Here is a 17558-nt window from a genome sequence, read left to right on the forward strand (position 1 = left end):
AAAGTACATAAAAAAATCCTTAATACAAATATTACGATATAACACATAGACAATACATTAATAAAAAATAGTAATTTTATTACCTCGGTTTCGTATATTTCTCTGGCCCATGAGTCTTTGTATCCAAATAACAGTTTTTCTCCATCCAACGGTAGCCCAAGGATTGTGCCTGCTGGAATACCCTTCTTCTTCAAGTGCTGAGGGACAAGATGTGATGCTTTCTTAGCAATATCCTTCTTTACACCATCTTTTCCTTTTTTGGATTTTTGGGTACCACTTGGTTGTCCTTCTTCTTCTACTCTTGGCACTAGATCAACTGGTTCAATTTCATGGTGGGGTGTAACTTGTGGAGCAGTTGGTTCTGCACTTTGTTGAGCGGCTTGTTCAACACTTGGTTGCACCCCTTGTTCACTGCCTTGTTGTTCTACACTTTGTTCAGCACTTGGTTGCACTCCTTGTTGACTGCTTTGTTCTTGTAAGCTTTGTTGAGCACTTGAATTATCTTTGGCACTCCTTTCCCTCCTAGCATTAGCTGTCACTTTCTTCCTCCTTTCTCGACTTTGTCTAAACAACAAAGAAAGGAACAATATTTACAAACTATACAATCGGAAGACAAAGTATGGAAATATAACCCGAATGTACACATTCAGACGTAAGAAGACACATACTGTTCCCGAATACAAAACAATCGAAAGCTAACTAAACATATTTACAACCGAATATGCATCAATTGGAGTTCAGAAGCTCTAAATTTTTCATCCTACACAATCGAAAGACAAAGTACACAACTATAACCCGAATGAACAAATTCGGAAGTAAGAAGACACATATTTTTCCCGAATGAAAAACAATCGGAATATAACTAAACATGTTTACAACCGAATATTCATCAACTGGAGTTCAGAAACTCTAAAATTTTATCCTACACAATCGGAGGTATAAAACATTATATTATCTTCCGAATAAATACTGGCCCCAAAATGGGATTTTTCCTATATCAGAAATTTTGAGATTTTTTCAATATATATATATATATTCTGTAGTGAGTGTACTTCCGAATACTGTGTGTCTACTTAAACATATTCGGGAGCCAAAAAATTCATTAAACTACCGATTATTACCAGTTTGTATCCAGGAAGATATGGCCAACAATATTCGGCCGATAACCATCAAATATTTCTCCCGAATACTGTCGATATTCTTGAGAAATGAAGAACACGACTACATTCGGAAGTAAATAAGCATGAATATCGCCCGAATCTGGATAAATAATCGAAAACCCTTGAAATTTTTTTTCTCGATTCGTCGAATTAAAGCGAAATAAACCCCAAAAATGATAGATTCTTACCTAATTGGGGCCATTTGAAGTTGACGAAGTGTTTGACTATCGGAATCGCAACCATCGACTACATCGACGGGTACTTCTTCTTCGCGTTCTTCGCGTTCTTCTTCATTTGCAGCAACAATTTCTTTATTTCTTGCTAAAATCCCAATCTTTGGATCGATACCCCGAGCGACGTTTTTGGTTCTAGGTCTGTGAGTTTCATTTCCCTTATCCATTGTTTTATAAACGAATCGACGATGTTTTGATTTTACGATTCGCGGCGATGTTTCGGTTGAACACAAGAACGAGGGAAAGTTTTTTTTTCTTCCACAATCGGAAGATAATATGAAACTGGAAGAAAAAGAGTTGAAATGAGTAGAATTTTTTTTGATTTGGTTTTTATACAGTTTTACCAGAAGGCCATTTATGTAACTTCAATATCATATAGGATACTCCTTAACTAGAGTCTTTGGCTGGGTATAAATTGATGGCCCCTAAATCCTTTCGGGTGGCCCCTAAAAACGCGAGGGAAGGTAATACTAATACAGTTGCTCAAAAATGAGAACAAAAATTTACAAATTCAGTCATATATATGGTTGTATTTCTATACATTCTTTTCCAGAACCTGTGAAAAAGAAGAAAAACATTATATTAAAATCAAAATTGAAGCCCACATTTTTCTTATGGGATTATCCAAGTTCTTCATCAAGATCCCCATGCGTCTAACTGAAAAGGAAAATAAATCAGGTTTTAGCAGAAACAATCACAGAAGAAAACTGTTGCGAGGAAAATAAAAGCTTTCTCCTGCAAGTTTATTGATAAAGTCACGGTACCCTTACTCAAGAAATTCGAGTGAGTTTGTCTGTGAAGGAATGGAGAATGAAGAATCCTCTTTAGCCCTCCTTCCACCTCAAAGATGTGCAGTTTTATGCTTTGAAACACACTGTTCCCAATGATGCATAGATTATATATATCAAAAACTCATCTCGAATCAAGAAAGAGAAATTCAGTAAGAATTAGTATTACCTAAAGCAGGCAATGCATATACTCATTTAGCTCCCTGCGGACCCTGCCACATATTCCTTCTCAACTTGATTGAACTTTGCTTTCAAGTGATCAGTAAGACTGGACTGAATTGTCTTTGTGATCCTTTTCTGATGTCTTGTTCCTTTCAGCCATGCAATTCCAAAGTGTATTTGTACATTACATGACTTAGATTTTGAGGGGAGATCCTCTATTTGATATCTTAAGTGAACCTGCAGAAAGAGAGAGAACTGAGTTAGGAACCCAAATTCTCAATGGAACAAGAAACCAGGATCATTCGCCAACTTTAACAAAGATAAGAGAATTATAATGAAGGCCATACAGTAAAGTAGTCGCCAAGCGGGACACCGTTCAGGGTCATGACCTCTTCAATAATCCATGCTTTTCTATCAGAGAAGATAGATTTCTGTTGTGTACTTGTCACTTCTCCTCCATAACAAGCAAACTTTTTGTCGAATTTGTAGCAAATTCGCCTTTGGTACATTTCAGGTTCAGACTTCACCAAATCCCATGATGAATGTGTGTAGTCAAGACATCCAACTTTCTCCATTACCCTACGATCTAGGTTACCTCCATCAAACACTTCCATAAAGAAATCACTCTGACAATGAAACAAAAATTATAAATTTCTATTTCCACAGAAACTAAACAAGAGATACAGATAGTGTAAATAACAAGTGCATGTTAAGGATAACTAGTAAACAAGAACAGGAAAGAGCACTCACAAGAATTAGATATGCATCGCACACCAGGAAAGAGCACTCACAAGAACAGGAAGAACAGAGGAATAGATCTCTGACATGCTTGCATCCTCGAGCCCCAAGAAAGATCCACTCTCTTGCGTTCGCAGACTTTTAACTCCAGATTCTTCTTCAACTATTTGCACCTTTTGTTCAGGACTTAAAGATTTTGCTCTCCATAGTGCCACTATTGTCCTGTATAAGTTAAATGGGTCGTAGTTATTTCGGCTAGAACAACTTTAACATAACTCTGGGCTTGTTAGATACATGTGAAAATCTATGTACTGGCAAATATTTTACAGTCTATCCAAAGGATCAAAGTTTTTGATAGGTGAAGGTGAACTATGCAGCACATTGAAACTCAGACTTCAAATTTTGAACTTTTTTAAACATCACTAGGAAAACTTCTTATAAATGTTCAAAACGAAAGAATTGGACTAAAGGATTACTTCCCTAATTTAAGGACATGTTTTCCTGCTAATTGACCACATTAAAAGACAAAGGAGAGATAAGAGGAAACTAGAGAGAAAGAAAAGTTAAATACTTAAATTTGGGTAAAATGTGGTCAATGTCTTGTCTCTTGACAAGGGAAAAGGTAAAAAGACCATTGTGATGGGGGGTCTCCTTTAACTTTCCCTTTAAAACTAAGCTTGACTTTGAATTGGGCCTTAACCATTGTTTGGTAGTAGAAGAACGGTGGTCTATAAAACCACTACGAGTAAGAAGACGGATTTCAAGTGATAACTACTTATATGACCAGACATGGCAACTCAATCACGCAAAATACTTCAGTATATTCATATTGGTTTGTGTTTGGTCTAATCAAAACTTGTATTATTTAAGGATGTTTCTGCGTGTGTGTGTGTGTGAGAAAGAGAGAGAGAGAGCATAGATACCTCTGTGCTACATTGAAAGACACAAAGGACTGGAAATGGAACTTCAGCCTTCCATCCTCATCCTGTGTTTTAGCACCATGCTTTGCATCCATACCTTTGCCTTTCCGTAATATAAAAATAATGGAGGGACTGCACATTGAAGCCAGGGTCGGAGGAAGTAATTGAATATCGTCCACATCCTCCCAAAGAAAGAAAAATTTTGTTACATGTCCAAACATGTTTGTATGGAACCCAATTACTCTGGCAGACAAAAAAAGTCGACCCTGCACAGCAACAACCAACCAGCCAACCCTAAGTCATAATGTTTATACAACAGCTACGTTGATTAGATGATCCACAAATTAGGAGTAGACCCTGGACAATAGCAAAACTGGGTTCATAACCTATAGTGTCAAATGTAATGGTACCTGAAGCGGCATCTTCCGCCTTAAGTGACAGGTGAAATCATTGATGAGAAATTCCTCTGGTGGAAGCCCAAATATTTTTTGGAAGGCTGAATTCGTTTGAGGCGACCGAAGATTAATCTAAAATAATGTATACCAGTCAACATGAGAAACAATAAAAAAGACTAGTAAATGCAATTTGTAAGGTGAATTCCTACAAAAGCAGCTAATTCACCTTCTTTCCGACCTCTTTCTCCATCTTTGCTAAGTACTCTTTGACAACATTGGAACCTCTTGTGTTGTTCAGGAATATTTTTATATGCAACTTAGCCTGACATGCCTGAGCTAATTTTCCTTTAAGAGGGATCCAAATATCCGCAAGGTCAGACATATTTGACTTCAAGAAATTTATTTCAGCATTTCCCAGACATGTGGGTTCACTAAAAGGCCCATCAAAATCATATACTTCAACCTCCAGCATAGATGGAGGCTCATCCATCGCATCAAATTCAAATATTTCTGCCAACCAGATAAGGTGTTTCAACAATACAATCAATAATGAATCATTTAATCATGCTGCTGAGCAACCTATTAAAAAATTCACGCGTAGATATTTTTTGGTGATTGTGGCTTATATGATATTCATTCATGAGTGACATGATACTGCTACCTAGAACATAGATATATTAAGCTGAAACTCCCAAAGGGTATATTACCATTCCACTGAGGGTTGGGTTTCGGAAACTTTTTGGAACTGGTTCTTCTTTTACCATTGTAAATAAAGACAACGAACGGATCTGAAAATCCGCTTGAATCAACAGCTGCCAAGGAACTTCCTTCAATCAAAGCAACAGTTAGCAACCAACCATCCCCTTGCGCTTTCACTCCATGATCGCTACCTTAAATTAACGACATGACAGAGAGTGTATAAATTTCATAAAAATATCATCACGAGTAAGAAGGAAATACTTTCTATTTCATATGACAAGGAATAAAACATTAGAACACTAAACCATTGAAAAATAGTTCAAACAATTGCACGTACATAAATTTTATGAATAAGAAAAATCGGAAAATACCATTTTGTTTCTTGGCATGCATGAAGCGCACTGTTATCTCGAAAACTCGACGGAGTTGAAGAACTAGAATTCCACAAACAATAAATTCACCAATAGAATCTGGCAAGTCTAGTCCGTCAAACTCAAGCCCTTGGATTTTATTAGGCATGGCTACAAATATGTGCAGGAGAACATATCCTCCCATAACAACCGTAGAAAGTACTGTAAGATTCAAAAAATACTGTCTAGCAAGCCTCCAAATTGACTGTGGTTCCGCCTGCAAAGAAGCTAAGCACTGCTCCTTGCTGGACCCAAGATCTTTCAAATCAACTACATTAACACTTTGAGACAACGTTTCTGCATACTGCTTAAAGCTATCCTTAAGTCCTTGTCGAGCCCCACCTTCAATCATGCCTTTCATCATGGTGCTCTGTATAAAATTAAGGCGCCATGATATTACCAGTCTCGATGACTGCTCTCCTGATGGCAATTCAGGACCTGGTGTTATGCAGTAGAGTATTTCTGTCCTGAAAGTACTCCCGTACATAACATCCGGTATGCTCACACTTGCTAGAACAACAAAAACCTTACCATCCACTTTCAAATATGTTTGCTCCTCAGTGGCTTTCACAGACTTGATTAATTTAGTTGCAGCATTTACATAAGTAAAAACTCTTGTTAATTTCTCACCACTATCATCAAATTTCCATGGTTTATACTGCAGATCTGTAGTTCCCTGTAGGTCTGCCATAGTTTTCGGAAAATTCGAATCCGGTGAAAAAAGAAGAGAGTTCAGGTCAGGCGGTGCAACTGCATAAGACTGGTCTAAAAGGATTCCACCTGGTAAGTTGCTTGGAATATCGCCTCCCTGATCTTTTGACTCCATCATACTAATTAGCTCGCCGAAGGTGCTACCACCAGATGGGTTTTCAGAACTATTCTCACTAACATCAGGTTCAGGTCTATCAGATAAATCTGATTCAGAAAGACTTCGACTGGGAGTTGATGTAGTTTCACTTCTTTGGAAAATTTGAACAAAACGGCCTGCAATTGATTGCGAATTCGGCTTCTCTTCTTTACCAAAAGTTTCTTCTTCCATTTTAGTAGAAGATGTCCGTGAAGGACTTTTTACAGATGACCATAATGAAACAGATGATGAATCACTAGTGAAGTCCGAATATTTGTCGTTATTAAGTGCATCGTTAGGACTACCAGACGGTGATTCCTCAAAACTAGAGTTATTTAAGGATAATGAAATCGCCACACGGATTTCACCTAGAAATCATAACAAAGAAATCCCCATTAACAGTGTAAATGATATGGCATTCTCGGTCTACATCTTGTACAATCAGAAGCTCCAAGGTCATATTCATAAGTATAAAACTAAACTAATCTGCTTGCCTACTCTCTAAACCTCTTAACTGTATTATGACAAGCAACATTGGTCAAAATGAACGGTATGTGTTCTTCGTTCGACATTTAGGGACTTAGGTATGTATGTCTCCCTTTATACACAAATGATATGTACGCATTTACATTGATCAGCTATAATGATCCTTTCTTTAAACTTTGCTAATTGGACTAAGCATATAACATGAAACACTTCTAAAACAGCAAATTCAGGTAAAGACATTCAAATTCTGAAATAAAAAATGAACATAGTAAAGCATATCGACGTACCATAATCTTTGTTCTTAGATTTTTTGTTCTTGGGTTGAAGAGAATACCAAGTGGTTTCAAGAAACTTATTCTCTGCATCAAAAATCTTCCAAATTGGAATTTTAACTTTCCCCACGAAATCATCATTGAAGTATTTATCTTCATTCAAAACATAAATCCGAAGCTTTTCTTTTAAATCTTCCACTCGAAAACTAAAATCTTCACCCCATGAAGGATTTACGCTTTTCTTTACAACCTTAGTCTTGAATTTCTGTTTTCCAACTTTTAATTTCACATATGCATCACTTAATCCGTTAAAATCTATTCCTCTTAAATTCCGAGCTTCTATTACACGCACAAATAGCTTCATTTTCTCCTCTCCTCAAAAATGTGATTACCAAAATTTCAACATTATAAAAACTATTCAAACAAAAGACATAAAAAAGAATCCCAACATTTTTAAAATAGAGAAACAATTTTCTTATCAAAACCCAAAAAATCAAAAAAAGTATATGAGTTTAACAATCAAAACTTGATCATTTTCATTGAAAAAAATCAAAAAGTAATTTATGTTTGCATTATGGATAATACATTTATTAAGATCAAAACCCAGATATTAAAGAAATCAAGGGAAAATACAGGTTACTATTTGAGAATCGATAAGTATAATAATGTCAAAATATAGAACAATTAATCTCAATGTAGGTACTAAACGTAACATGTATCAATTAATACAAAAACATTGAACAAAGACCGTGAAGAGGAAATGCCTAATTTTTATTGTCGTTAAAAGAAACCCAAATTTATTCACATTGAAACGCAATGCAGGAAATAAAAATGATCATGAAAAAAACAGGTTAATGTATAAAATATATTGTAATCCATTGAAATAACTTACTAAGAGAAGAAGATAAATAATCAAATCCCAACAAATTTCGTCATGATTATTGTTGTAACCTAATTTCTGCAAAACAAATGCTGGACGAAGAGAGGAGAATGGAAACGAAATGTTTACATATTGTTTGTACGAACGCGTTAGGCCTCTCTGTTTGCGTGCGGTTTGTCTCTAGGAAGTCTGAGTAATGAAATTTGATTGTTATAATAGGAGAAAAACGGTTGTTATAACGATTTGGGTGAAAAAACGTTTAATAAAAGAGGAGGAGTCGGATAAAACCGTTACGACGGATAATGTTAAAGAAGAAAAAAAAATGGTTAAGGTATTTTCATTGGTATATTGTATTAGGATTTTGATTATTTTGTAATGTGATGTTTTGTTATTCTTGCAAGCGATCATATAGTCAGTGTTTTGATTTAAAATTAAAATCCATTCATTGACCGGAAAAGAAAAAAAAGAGAGAGAATACAAGATGGAAACAACGCCTGAGGGAATACAAAATGATTGTTTTTTTTTGGTCAATCAACAAATTTCAATTCATTCAAATCAAAATAGTGATTACACGTTCACTTACAAGATTAACAAAAACATCAAAATACATAAAAAAAATATCAAGATAATCAAAACCCTAATACAAATAAGGATATCAACTACAAGTAGATTGCGAAGAGAAAGAGCAATAAACCGCAGAGATACCCAATTTTTGATTATGTATAAGGGAGAGATGATGGTATATTCCGGAAATAATTCCAACCATTTGATTTTATTGTATTCTTCTTTGTAAAGAGATGCTCCTGGAAGGAAGGAGTATTTTGCCCGTAAACTTGTAGATCGAATCGTTGATGTTTTTGAATCAAGCGTAGCAAGTCACGAACCAACCACCAAAGATCGAAGAACTCGCCCACAATGACGATGAAAAATCGCCCAAAAATGGCGAAGAAACATGTCAAAAGACACAAAAAAATGACGTAGAAACATCTTATTCAATAAACTATTATCTAAAACTAGAAAAGAAAATGACCAAATCTGCGCAAGAAAGATGAAAAGACTCTACGGTTTTTTAGAAGGGAAAGAAGAAAGATAAAAGAGAGAAATATTTATAACAAAAAATGATTAATCGGTGTTTATTTATTGTCCGTTAAATAAAATCATATTATATTAGCAGGGAGAATTCATGAACACTCTTATTTGGACGCTATCTCACTATTTTTTTTTCTCTTTTTATTTTTTCATATTAACAAAAAACTTTATTATATATGAAAAAGTGATACAGAGTTTAAGTCCTCCAATATTGCATTAGCAATAAAATTTAGAGGATATGAATGCCAATATTTCTATTCTATTATGCCTATCTAGGCTATGAGCAGGCTTATTACATAATCTTTTAATAAATTTGCAAGACTGATAGGTTGTTTCTTAGTTTTTCCCGGATATCAAAGATAATTAACTGGTTTTCCCATGCCATTTTATAGAAATCTTTGCAAACTGCTTCAACCACCAACTTCTCGTCAAGTTCAAAGAATACATGTTGTAATCCCAGTTCCTCAGCCCAGTCCATGGCTAGCAGCAGTCCACCACACTCTGCATGTTCTGCTCCTACATATTATTTCGTGTAGGGGCATTCTCCATGTATGTAGGTATCTGCAAAATCCCGGATAATCAGTCTGATTCGTGTAGTGTGTAATGTTTTCTTCTTATAATATGCATCACAACATATAGACAAGTAAGGGTTTGTTGGTGGTATTCGGAGAGATAAAGCATTGTGATTCAGACGGATGTATGAAAGAGTTCTCTGTTTTTGCGTCATTGTTTTTCCTGTTGCACAATTCAGATACTGTATTTGCCTGATTAGTTCTATGGATTAGGTTGGATGTCCTGAAAGACAAAAATGCATCTTACTTTCCATATCTCCCATGATGTGTTAATCATCTTTACAATCCAACCTTCATCAGTGCTTGTCATAATGTTGGTAAACCAATTATTTATCCAATCTTTTAGAGCATCGCTCGGTTGAACCCCCAAGCGTTGGTATGTCAAGTTTGGTTTTCATATTTTATTTCCAAAACTCAAGGTCGCTTGATTAGATTACTAGAGTCAACTTTTTTAGGTTAGAATAGGAAGTCAAGAAATGTTGATACATATAAGTATTACTATAAAGAACCTGGAGAATCTGAAAACGTATCGACATCAAAGAATGCATCATCCTTATGTTTGAGGATAGTTTTACAAGGCTTGAATTATTTCCATTTATCTCTACGTTACTTTCAAGTCGTCTACATAACATGTGAATATATATATATATATATATATATATATATATATATATATATATATATATATATTTGAAAATCTAGCATTATAAACTTGATCATTTTATTATGATCAAAGTGTCAAGGAAGAATATACAAGTTGTGCCACAGCTTTGGTTTATTGAATTACAAAGTATAACGCTTATCTTTTGAACTTCATAACTGCGACATATAGATATTATCTTTGTAATATCTTTTGAACTTCGTAATTGCGACATAGACACTATCTTTGTAACTTGTAACTAGATTGTGTAATTAACTTAGGATTGATTCCATGCCTAGAAAACTATGGTTAACTACATGAGTAACCTAATTAGGTGGAATCAATGGGATTGGTGGTCTGATTCCTATAGTGGATCTTTAGCAGGACCGATCCCTATTGGGGATCTCTAGCAAGACAGATCCATACCTTGGGGATATCTAGCAGGACCGGTCCCTAATAACAATCTTATACATATACTTCAGGGTTTTATGAATATCGGAATATGAATTTCTATTAAAGAAAGTTCAAGATGTCGACATAGTAAATAATTTGAACATGTGCTAAAATCTTATTCTTTTATTACTTAAATATATTCCTTAATACTCAAGACGAGATCCCAATCCAGAATGTTAGAGAATATTTTTGTTAATATTTTCCAATTTATATGTTTACCTTTTCCATCAAGTAAAACATATCTCTGGAAGTTATATTAGTAAACTATACTTGTATGCTAGCTAATATTGAGTTGTCATCCGTGAGGGATTTTGGTGTATTAGTTGGATATCAGTTGGAATTAGACAAAACCGAAAATTGGGGTTTATCACATATCTTTAGATATTTCGGTTATGGAAATTCCTTGATGTCCAAACTTCATTGGTCTATAAATAATGAATTTTGTTCTTCTTACAAACTTATCCTGAAACTTGCACTTCATTTTGTAGTCACTTTGGTAACCGACTAGTATTACTTGTTGAAAAACCTCTAACAACCACACCCAATATTTCGTTTAGGAAATCTGTATGTACTATCTCTAATATAATTCCAAGAGAATCAACTAGACAACCAAACTCAATCAAGGAAAATATATCCAAGAGTTATATCTCAATTTCTCAAATCAATCTGCAATCGAACAGATAAAAATATGTGATCCGGATTAATAAAGGAAATAACTTGGATGGTACCAAAGACCAATATCCAAGCGCCAATCAATTTGAATCAACAACCAAAGGTTGGATTCACCAATTGATGGAACTACGCACAAACTGTGTTATTTCAATTATATAAAAATATAATGCGGAAAAGAAATAACACAGATACCAAAAAATTTGGTAATGAGGAAACCGCAAATGCAGAAAAACCCCGGGATCAAGTCCAAATTTGAACACCATACTGTATTAAGCCGCTACATACTCTAGCCTACTACAAGTTGACTTCGGACTGGAATGTAGTTGAGCCCTAATAACCAATCTCCGACTGATTAAGGTACAGTCGCGTTCCTTACGACTCTGAATCCCAACATGATTCTACACACTTGATTCTCTTAGCTGATCTCACCCACAACCAAGAGTTGCTTCGACCCAAAGTCGAAGACTTGATAAACAAATTTGTCTCACAAAGAAAAGGTTATTGAATAGATAAATCTGTCTCCCACGGAAATACCTACGAGTTTTTGTTTCGTCTTTTGATAAATCAAGGTGAACAGGAACCAATTAATACATCGGACTCACATTCCCGAAGAACAGCCTAGTAATATCAATCACCTCACAATAACCTTAATCGTATGGTTGCGAAACAAGATATTGTGGAATCACAAAGAATGAGAAAAAGAACTTTGTGACTACTATTTATCTTACCTATCGGAGATTAAATCTCGAGCAAATCGTAGAGAAGATAATACTTAATAAGATAGATCAAAGTAAGATCAGAACATGCAACTACAGAGAATATAGTTGGGTCTGGCTTCAGAATCCCAATGAAGTCTTTAAGTCGTTAATCTATAATGGTTTTAGGAAAAACCTAGGTTAAAGGAGAATCAACTCTAGTCGCAACTAGTATCACACAGGAGGTGTGGGGATTAGGTTTCCCAGTTGCTAGATTTCTCCCTTATATGGTCTTCAATTCAGGGTTTGCAACAATGCTACCTTGGTAACAAAGCATTCAATATTCACCGTTAGATGAAAACCTGATTACAGTCAAGCTAATATATTTCAACTGTTAGATTGACTTAGCTTGTTACACATAAATGAAATGTGCCTTCATCTAGATATGGGTAACCGTACCTAAACGTGTACACTTGGATGGCTCAACAATAGTTAACCGAAGTTTGCCATGTGAACACTTTCATATCAACCTTGTTCATATTTATCACAACTAGCTCAAATGACTCAAATGAAACTAGTTATAGAGTTTTTCAATTGTTTATATTCTCATAGAAATATAAAAGACACAATTGAAGAAAAATCGGTTTGATTCGGTCGAATCGATTCATGAACATTATAGCCACGGTTTGCAAAGATTGCATTCCTTATATATAAATATATTTGTTCATGAGTATGTAAACATACATAACCTATTTTATAACTTAACCCACTCAGGTATGCAAACGGGTACGCATACCTAAGTTCCCGGACTTGGTGTTGTTCGTCAGTATGCAAACGGGTACGCATACTGTCGTTCATGACCGAACTCAGTTGAATCAGTACGCATACGGATATACATACTATAGTAGAAAATGTTCGTTAAGGAATTTTTACAGATGACCATAATGAAACAGATGATGAATCACCGGATATTTGTCGGTATTAAGTGCATCGTTAGGACTACCAGACGGTGATTCCTCAAAACTAGAGTTATTTAAGGATAATGAAATCGCCACACGGATTTCACCTACAAATCATAACAAAGAAATCCCCATTAACAATGTAAATTACATGACATTCTCGGTCTACATCTTGTACAATCAGAAGCTTCAAGGTCATATTCATAAGTATAAAACTAAACTAATCTTCTTGTGTACTCTCTAAACCTCTTAACTTTATTATGACAAGCAACATTGGTCAAAATGAACGGTATGTGTTCTTCGTTCGACATTTAGGGACTTAGGTATGTATGTCTAATGATATGTACGGATTTACACTGATCAACTATAATGATCCTTTCTTTAAACTTTGCTAATTGGACTAACCATATAACATCAAACATTTCTAAAACAACAAATTCAGGTAAAGAAATTCAAATTCTGAAATCAAAAATGAACATAGCATATCGACCTACCATAATCTTTGTTCTTAGATTTCTTGTTCTTAGGTTGAAGAGAATACCAAGTGGTTTCAAGAAACTTATTCTCTACATCAAAAATCTTCCAAATTGAAATTTTAAGTTTCCCCATGAAATCATCATTGAAGTATTTATTCTTATTCAAAACATAAATCCGAAGCTTTTCTTTTAAATCTTCCACTCGGAAACTAAAATCTTCACCCGATGAAGGATTTACGATTTTCTTTACAACCTTAGTCTTGAATTTCTGTTTTCCAACTTTTAATTTTACATATGCATCACTTAATCCATTAAAATCTATTCCTCTTAAATTCCGAGCTTCTATTACACGCACAAATAGCTTCATTTTCTCCTCTCCTCAAAGATGTGATTACCAAAATTTCAACATTATAAAAGCTATTCAAACAAAAGACATAAAAAAGAATCCCAACATTTTTAAATAGACAAACAATTTTCTTATCAAAAACCAAAACATCAAAAAAAGTATATGAGTTTAACAATCAAAACTTGATCATTTTCATTAAAAAAAATCAAAATGTAATTTATGTTTGCATTATGGATAATACATTTATTAAGATCAAAACCCAGATATTAAAGAAAAAAAGGGAAAATACAGGTTACTATTTGAGAATCGATAAGTATAATAATGTCAAAATATAGAACAATTAATCTCAATGTAGGTGTTAAACGTAACCTGTATCAATTAATATAAAAACATTGAACAAAGATCGTGAAGAGAAAACCCAAATTTATTCACATTGAAACGCAATGCAGGAAATAAAAATGATTATGATAAAAACAGGTTAATGTATAAAATATATTGTAATCCATTGAAATAACTTACTAAGAGAGGAAGATAAATAATCAAATCCCAACAAATTTCGTCATGGTTATTGTTGTAACCTAATTTCTGCAAAACAAATGCTGGACAAAAAGAGGAGAATGGAAACGAAGTGTTTATATATTATTTGTACGAACGCGTTAGGCATCTTTGTTTGCGTGCGGTTTGTGTCTAGGAAGTCTGAGTTTTGAAATTTGATTGTTATAATAGGAGAAAAATGGTTGTTATAACGATTCGGGTGAAAAACGTTTAATAAAAAAGAAGGAGTCGGATAAAACCGTTACGACGGATAATGTTAAAGAAGAAAAAAAAATGGTTAAGGTATTTTCATTGGTATATTGTATTAGGATTTTGATTATCTTGTACTATGATGTTTTGTTATTCTTGCAAGCGATCATATAGTCAGTGTTTTGATTTAAAATTAAAATCCATTCATTGACCGGAAAAGAAAAAAAAGAGAGAGAATACAAGATGGAAACAACGCCTGAGGGAATACAAAATGATTGTTTTTTTTTTGGTCAATCAACAAATTTCAATTCATTCAAATCAAAATAGTGATTACACGTTCACTTACAAGATTAACAAAAACATCAAAATACATAAAAAAAATATCAAGATAATCAAAACCCTAATACAAATAAGGATATCAACTACAAGTAGATTGCGAAGAGAAAGAGCAATAAACCGCAGAGATACCCAATTTTTGATTATGTATAAGGGAGAGATGATGGTATATTCCGGAAATAATTCCGACCATTTGATTTGGTTGTATTCTTCTTTGTAAAGAGATGCTCCTGGAAGGAAGGAGTATTTTTCCCATAAACTTGTAGATCGAATCGTTGATGTTTTTGAATCAAGCGTATTAAGCCACGAACCAACCCCCAAAGATCGAAGAACTCGCCCACAATGACGAAGAAAAATCGCCCCAAAACGGCGAAGAAACATGTCAAAAGACACAAAAAATGACGTAGAAACATCTTATTCAATAAACTATTACCTGAAATTTGAAAAGAAAATGACGAAATCTTTGCAAGAACGATGAAAAGACTTTATGGTATTTTAGAAGGAAAAGAAGAAAGATAAAAGAAAGAAATATTTATAACACAAAATGATTAATCATTGTTTATTTACTGTCCATTAAATAATAACATATTATATTAGGAGGGAGAATTCATGAACACTCTTATTTGGACACTATCTCACTCTTTTTCTTCCTTTTTTTTATTGATATTAACAGAAAACTTTATTATATATGAGAAAGTGATACAGAGTTTAAGTCCTCCAATATTTCATTAGCAATAAAATTTAGAGGAAATGAATGCCAAAATTTCTAATATGCCTAGCAAGGATATGAGCAGGCTTATAACATAATCTTTTAATAAATTTGCAAGACCATGATAGGTTGTTTCTTAGTTTTTCCCGGATATCAAAGACAATTGACTGGTTTTCCCAGGCCATTTTATAGAAATCTTTGCAAACTGCTTCAACCACCAACTTCTCGTCAAGTTCAAAGAAGACATGTTGTAATCCCAGTTCCTTAGACCAATCCATAACTAGCAGCAGTCCACCACACTCTGCATGTTCTGCTCCTACATATTATTTCGTGTAGGGGCATTATCCATGTACGTAGGTATCTGCAAAATCCCGGATAATCAGTTTGATTCGTGTAGTGTGTAATGTTTTCTTCTTATAATATGCATCACAACATATATACAAGTAAGGGTTTGTTGGTGGTATCCGGCGAGATAAAGTATTGTGATTCAGATGGATGTATGTAAGAGTTCTCTGTTTTTGTGTCCATTGTTTTTCTTGTTGCACAATTCAGATACTGTATTTGCTTGATTAGTTCTATGGATTAGGTTGGATGTCCTGAAAGACAAAAATGCATCTTACTTTCCATATCTCCCATGATGTGTTAATCATCTTTACAATCCAACCTTCATCAGTGCTTGTCATAATGTTGGTGAACCAATTAATTATCCAATCTTTTAGAGCATCGCTCGGTTGAACCCCCCAAGCGTTGGTATGTCAAGTTTTGTTGTCATATTTTAGTTCCAAAACTCAAGGTCGCTTGATTAGATTACTAGAGTCAACTTTGTTAGGTTAGAATAGGAAGTCAAGAAATGTTGATACATATAAGTATTACTCTAAAGAACCTGGAGAATCTGAAAACATATCGACATCAAAGAATGCATCATCCTTATGTTCGAGGATAGTTTTACAAAGCTTGACTTATTTCCATTTCTCTCTACGTTACTTTCAAGTCGTTTAAATTGAAAACATAACATGTGAAGTTATATATATATGAAACTCTAGTATTATAAACTTGATCATTTTATTATGGTCTAAGTGTCAAGGAAGAATATAGAAGTTGTGCCACAGCTTTTGCTTATTGAATTACAAAGTATAACGCTTATCTTTTGACTTTCAAAACTGCAACATATAGACATTATCTTTGTAATATGTTTTGAACTTCGTAATTGCGACATAGACACTATCTTTGTAACTCGTAACTAGATCGTGTAATTAATTTAGGATTGATTCCATGCCTAGAAAACTATGTTTAACTACATGAGTAACCTAATTAGGTGGAATCAATGGAATTGGTGGTCTGATTCCTATTTTGGATCTTTAGCAGGACCGATCCCTATTGGGGATCTCTAGCAAGACTGAAAAGATGAGGGTACCCAAATATACCTCAATCTAAAACTTTTGCACCTATAAGTCCTTTCTCCGAAAGTGATTGTCTATGGACTGAGTCGAGACAATACAACGAATCGGTTCACACTTTGTGTGATCGTTTATGGATACGAGATTGAGAGAATACGAAAACAAGATATCTTGCGTGATTGACTATGGATACAAGATCGAGAAAATACAACAACGAAGAATGATTACTTGATAATAGGTTCGGACTTAAACAAACACTATATGATTGCTATCAAGTAATTAGGAATTAACGTTTATGTATTTTACTTCTAATTATAATAAATCAGTTATAATTGCGGAAATAGAAAAGTAAAAGACACAACAAGATTTTATTAACGAGGAAACCACAAATGAATAAAAACCCCTGAACCTTGTCCAGAATTTAATACTCTCAGAATTTAGCCGTTATACAAAATCTAAACCAACTTCGTATAGTTGAGA

The 17558-nt window shown here is 34.2% G+C and overlaps 2 protein-coding genes across 4 annotated transcripts; both read right to left on the reverse strand.

The window, feature by feature from the left end:
* Window positions 1-1883: 1883 nt before the first annotated feature.
* Window positions 1884-8157, reverse strand: LOC113348439 (C2 and GRAM domain-containing protein At1g03370-like). Of its 3 annotated transcripts, none has more exons than XM_026592211.1 (11): window positions 7126-8157; window positions 5467-6720; window positions 5104-5286; window positions 4623-4906; window positions 4412-4528; window positions 4005-4267; window positions 3135-3303; window positions 2691-2969; window positions 2351-2580; window positions 2164-2267; window positions 1884-2050 (listed from the first exon to the last, which is right to left on the reverse strand). In XM_026592211.1, exons 1-9 carry the CDS (start codon window positions 7472-7474, stop codon window positions 2377-2379), a joined length of 3102 nt encoding a protein of 1033 aa, XP_026447996.1. In that variant the 5' UTR covers window positions 7475-8157; the 3' UTR covers window positions 1884-2050; window positions 2164-2267; window positions 2351-2376. The 3 variants fall into 3 exon arrangements, with proteins under 3 accessions (XP_026447996.1, XP_026447997.1, XP_026447998.1); XM_026592212.1 differs by having other exon boundaries at window positions 2158-2267; XM_026592213.1 differs by lacking the exons at window positions 1884-2050; window positions 2164-2267; window positions 2351-2580 and having other exon boundaries at window positions 2834-2969; window positions 3094-3303.
* Window positions 8158-13040: 4883 nt separating this feature from the next.
* Window positions 13041-14474, reverse strand: LOC113351631 (C2 and GRAM domain-containing protein At1g03370-like). Its single transcript, XM_026595580.1, has 2 exons — window positions 13565-14474; window positions 13041-13177 (listed from the first exon to the last, which is right to left on the reverse strand). Exons 1-2 carry the CDS (start codon window positions 13911-13913, stop codon window positions 13041-13043), a joined length of 486 nt encoding a protein of 161 aa, XP_026451365.1. The 5' UTR covers window positions 13914-14474.
* Window positions 14475-17558: the final 3084 nt, after the last annotated feature.

Source organism: Papaver somniferum, chromosome 2 (genome assembly GCF_003573695.1).
Source record: "Papaver somniferum cultivar HN1 chromosome 2, ASM357369v1, whole genome shotgun sequence".
Lineage (NCBI taxonomy): Eukaryota > Viridiplantae > Streptophyta > Magnoliopsida > Ranunculales > Papaveraceae > Papaver > Papaver somniferum.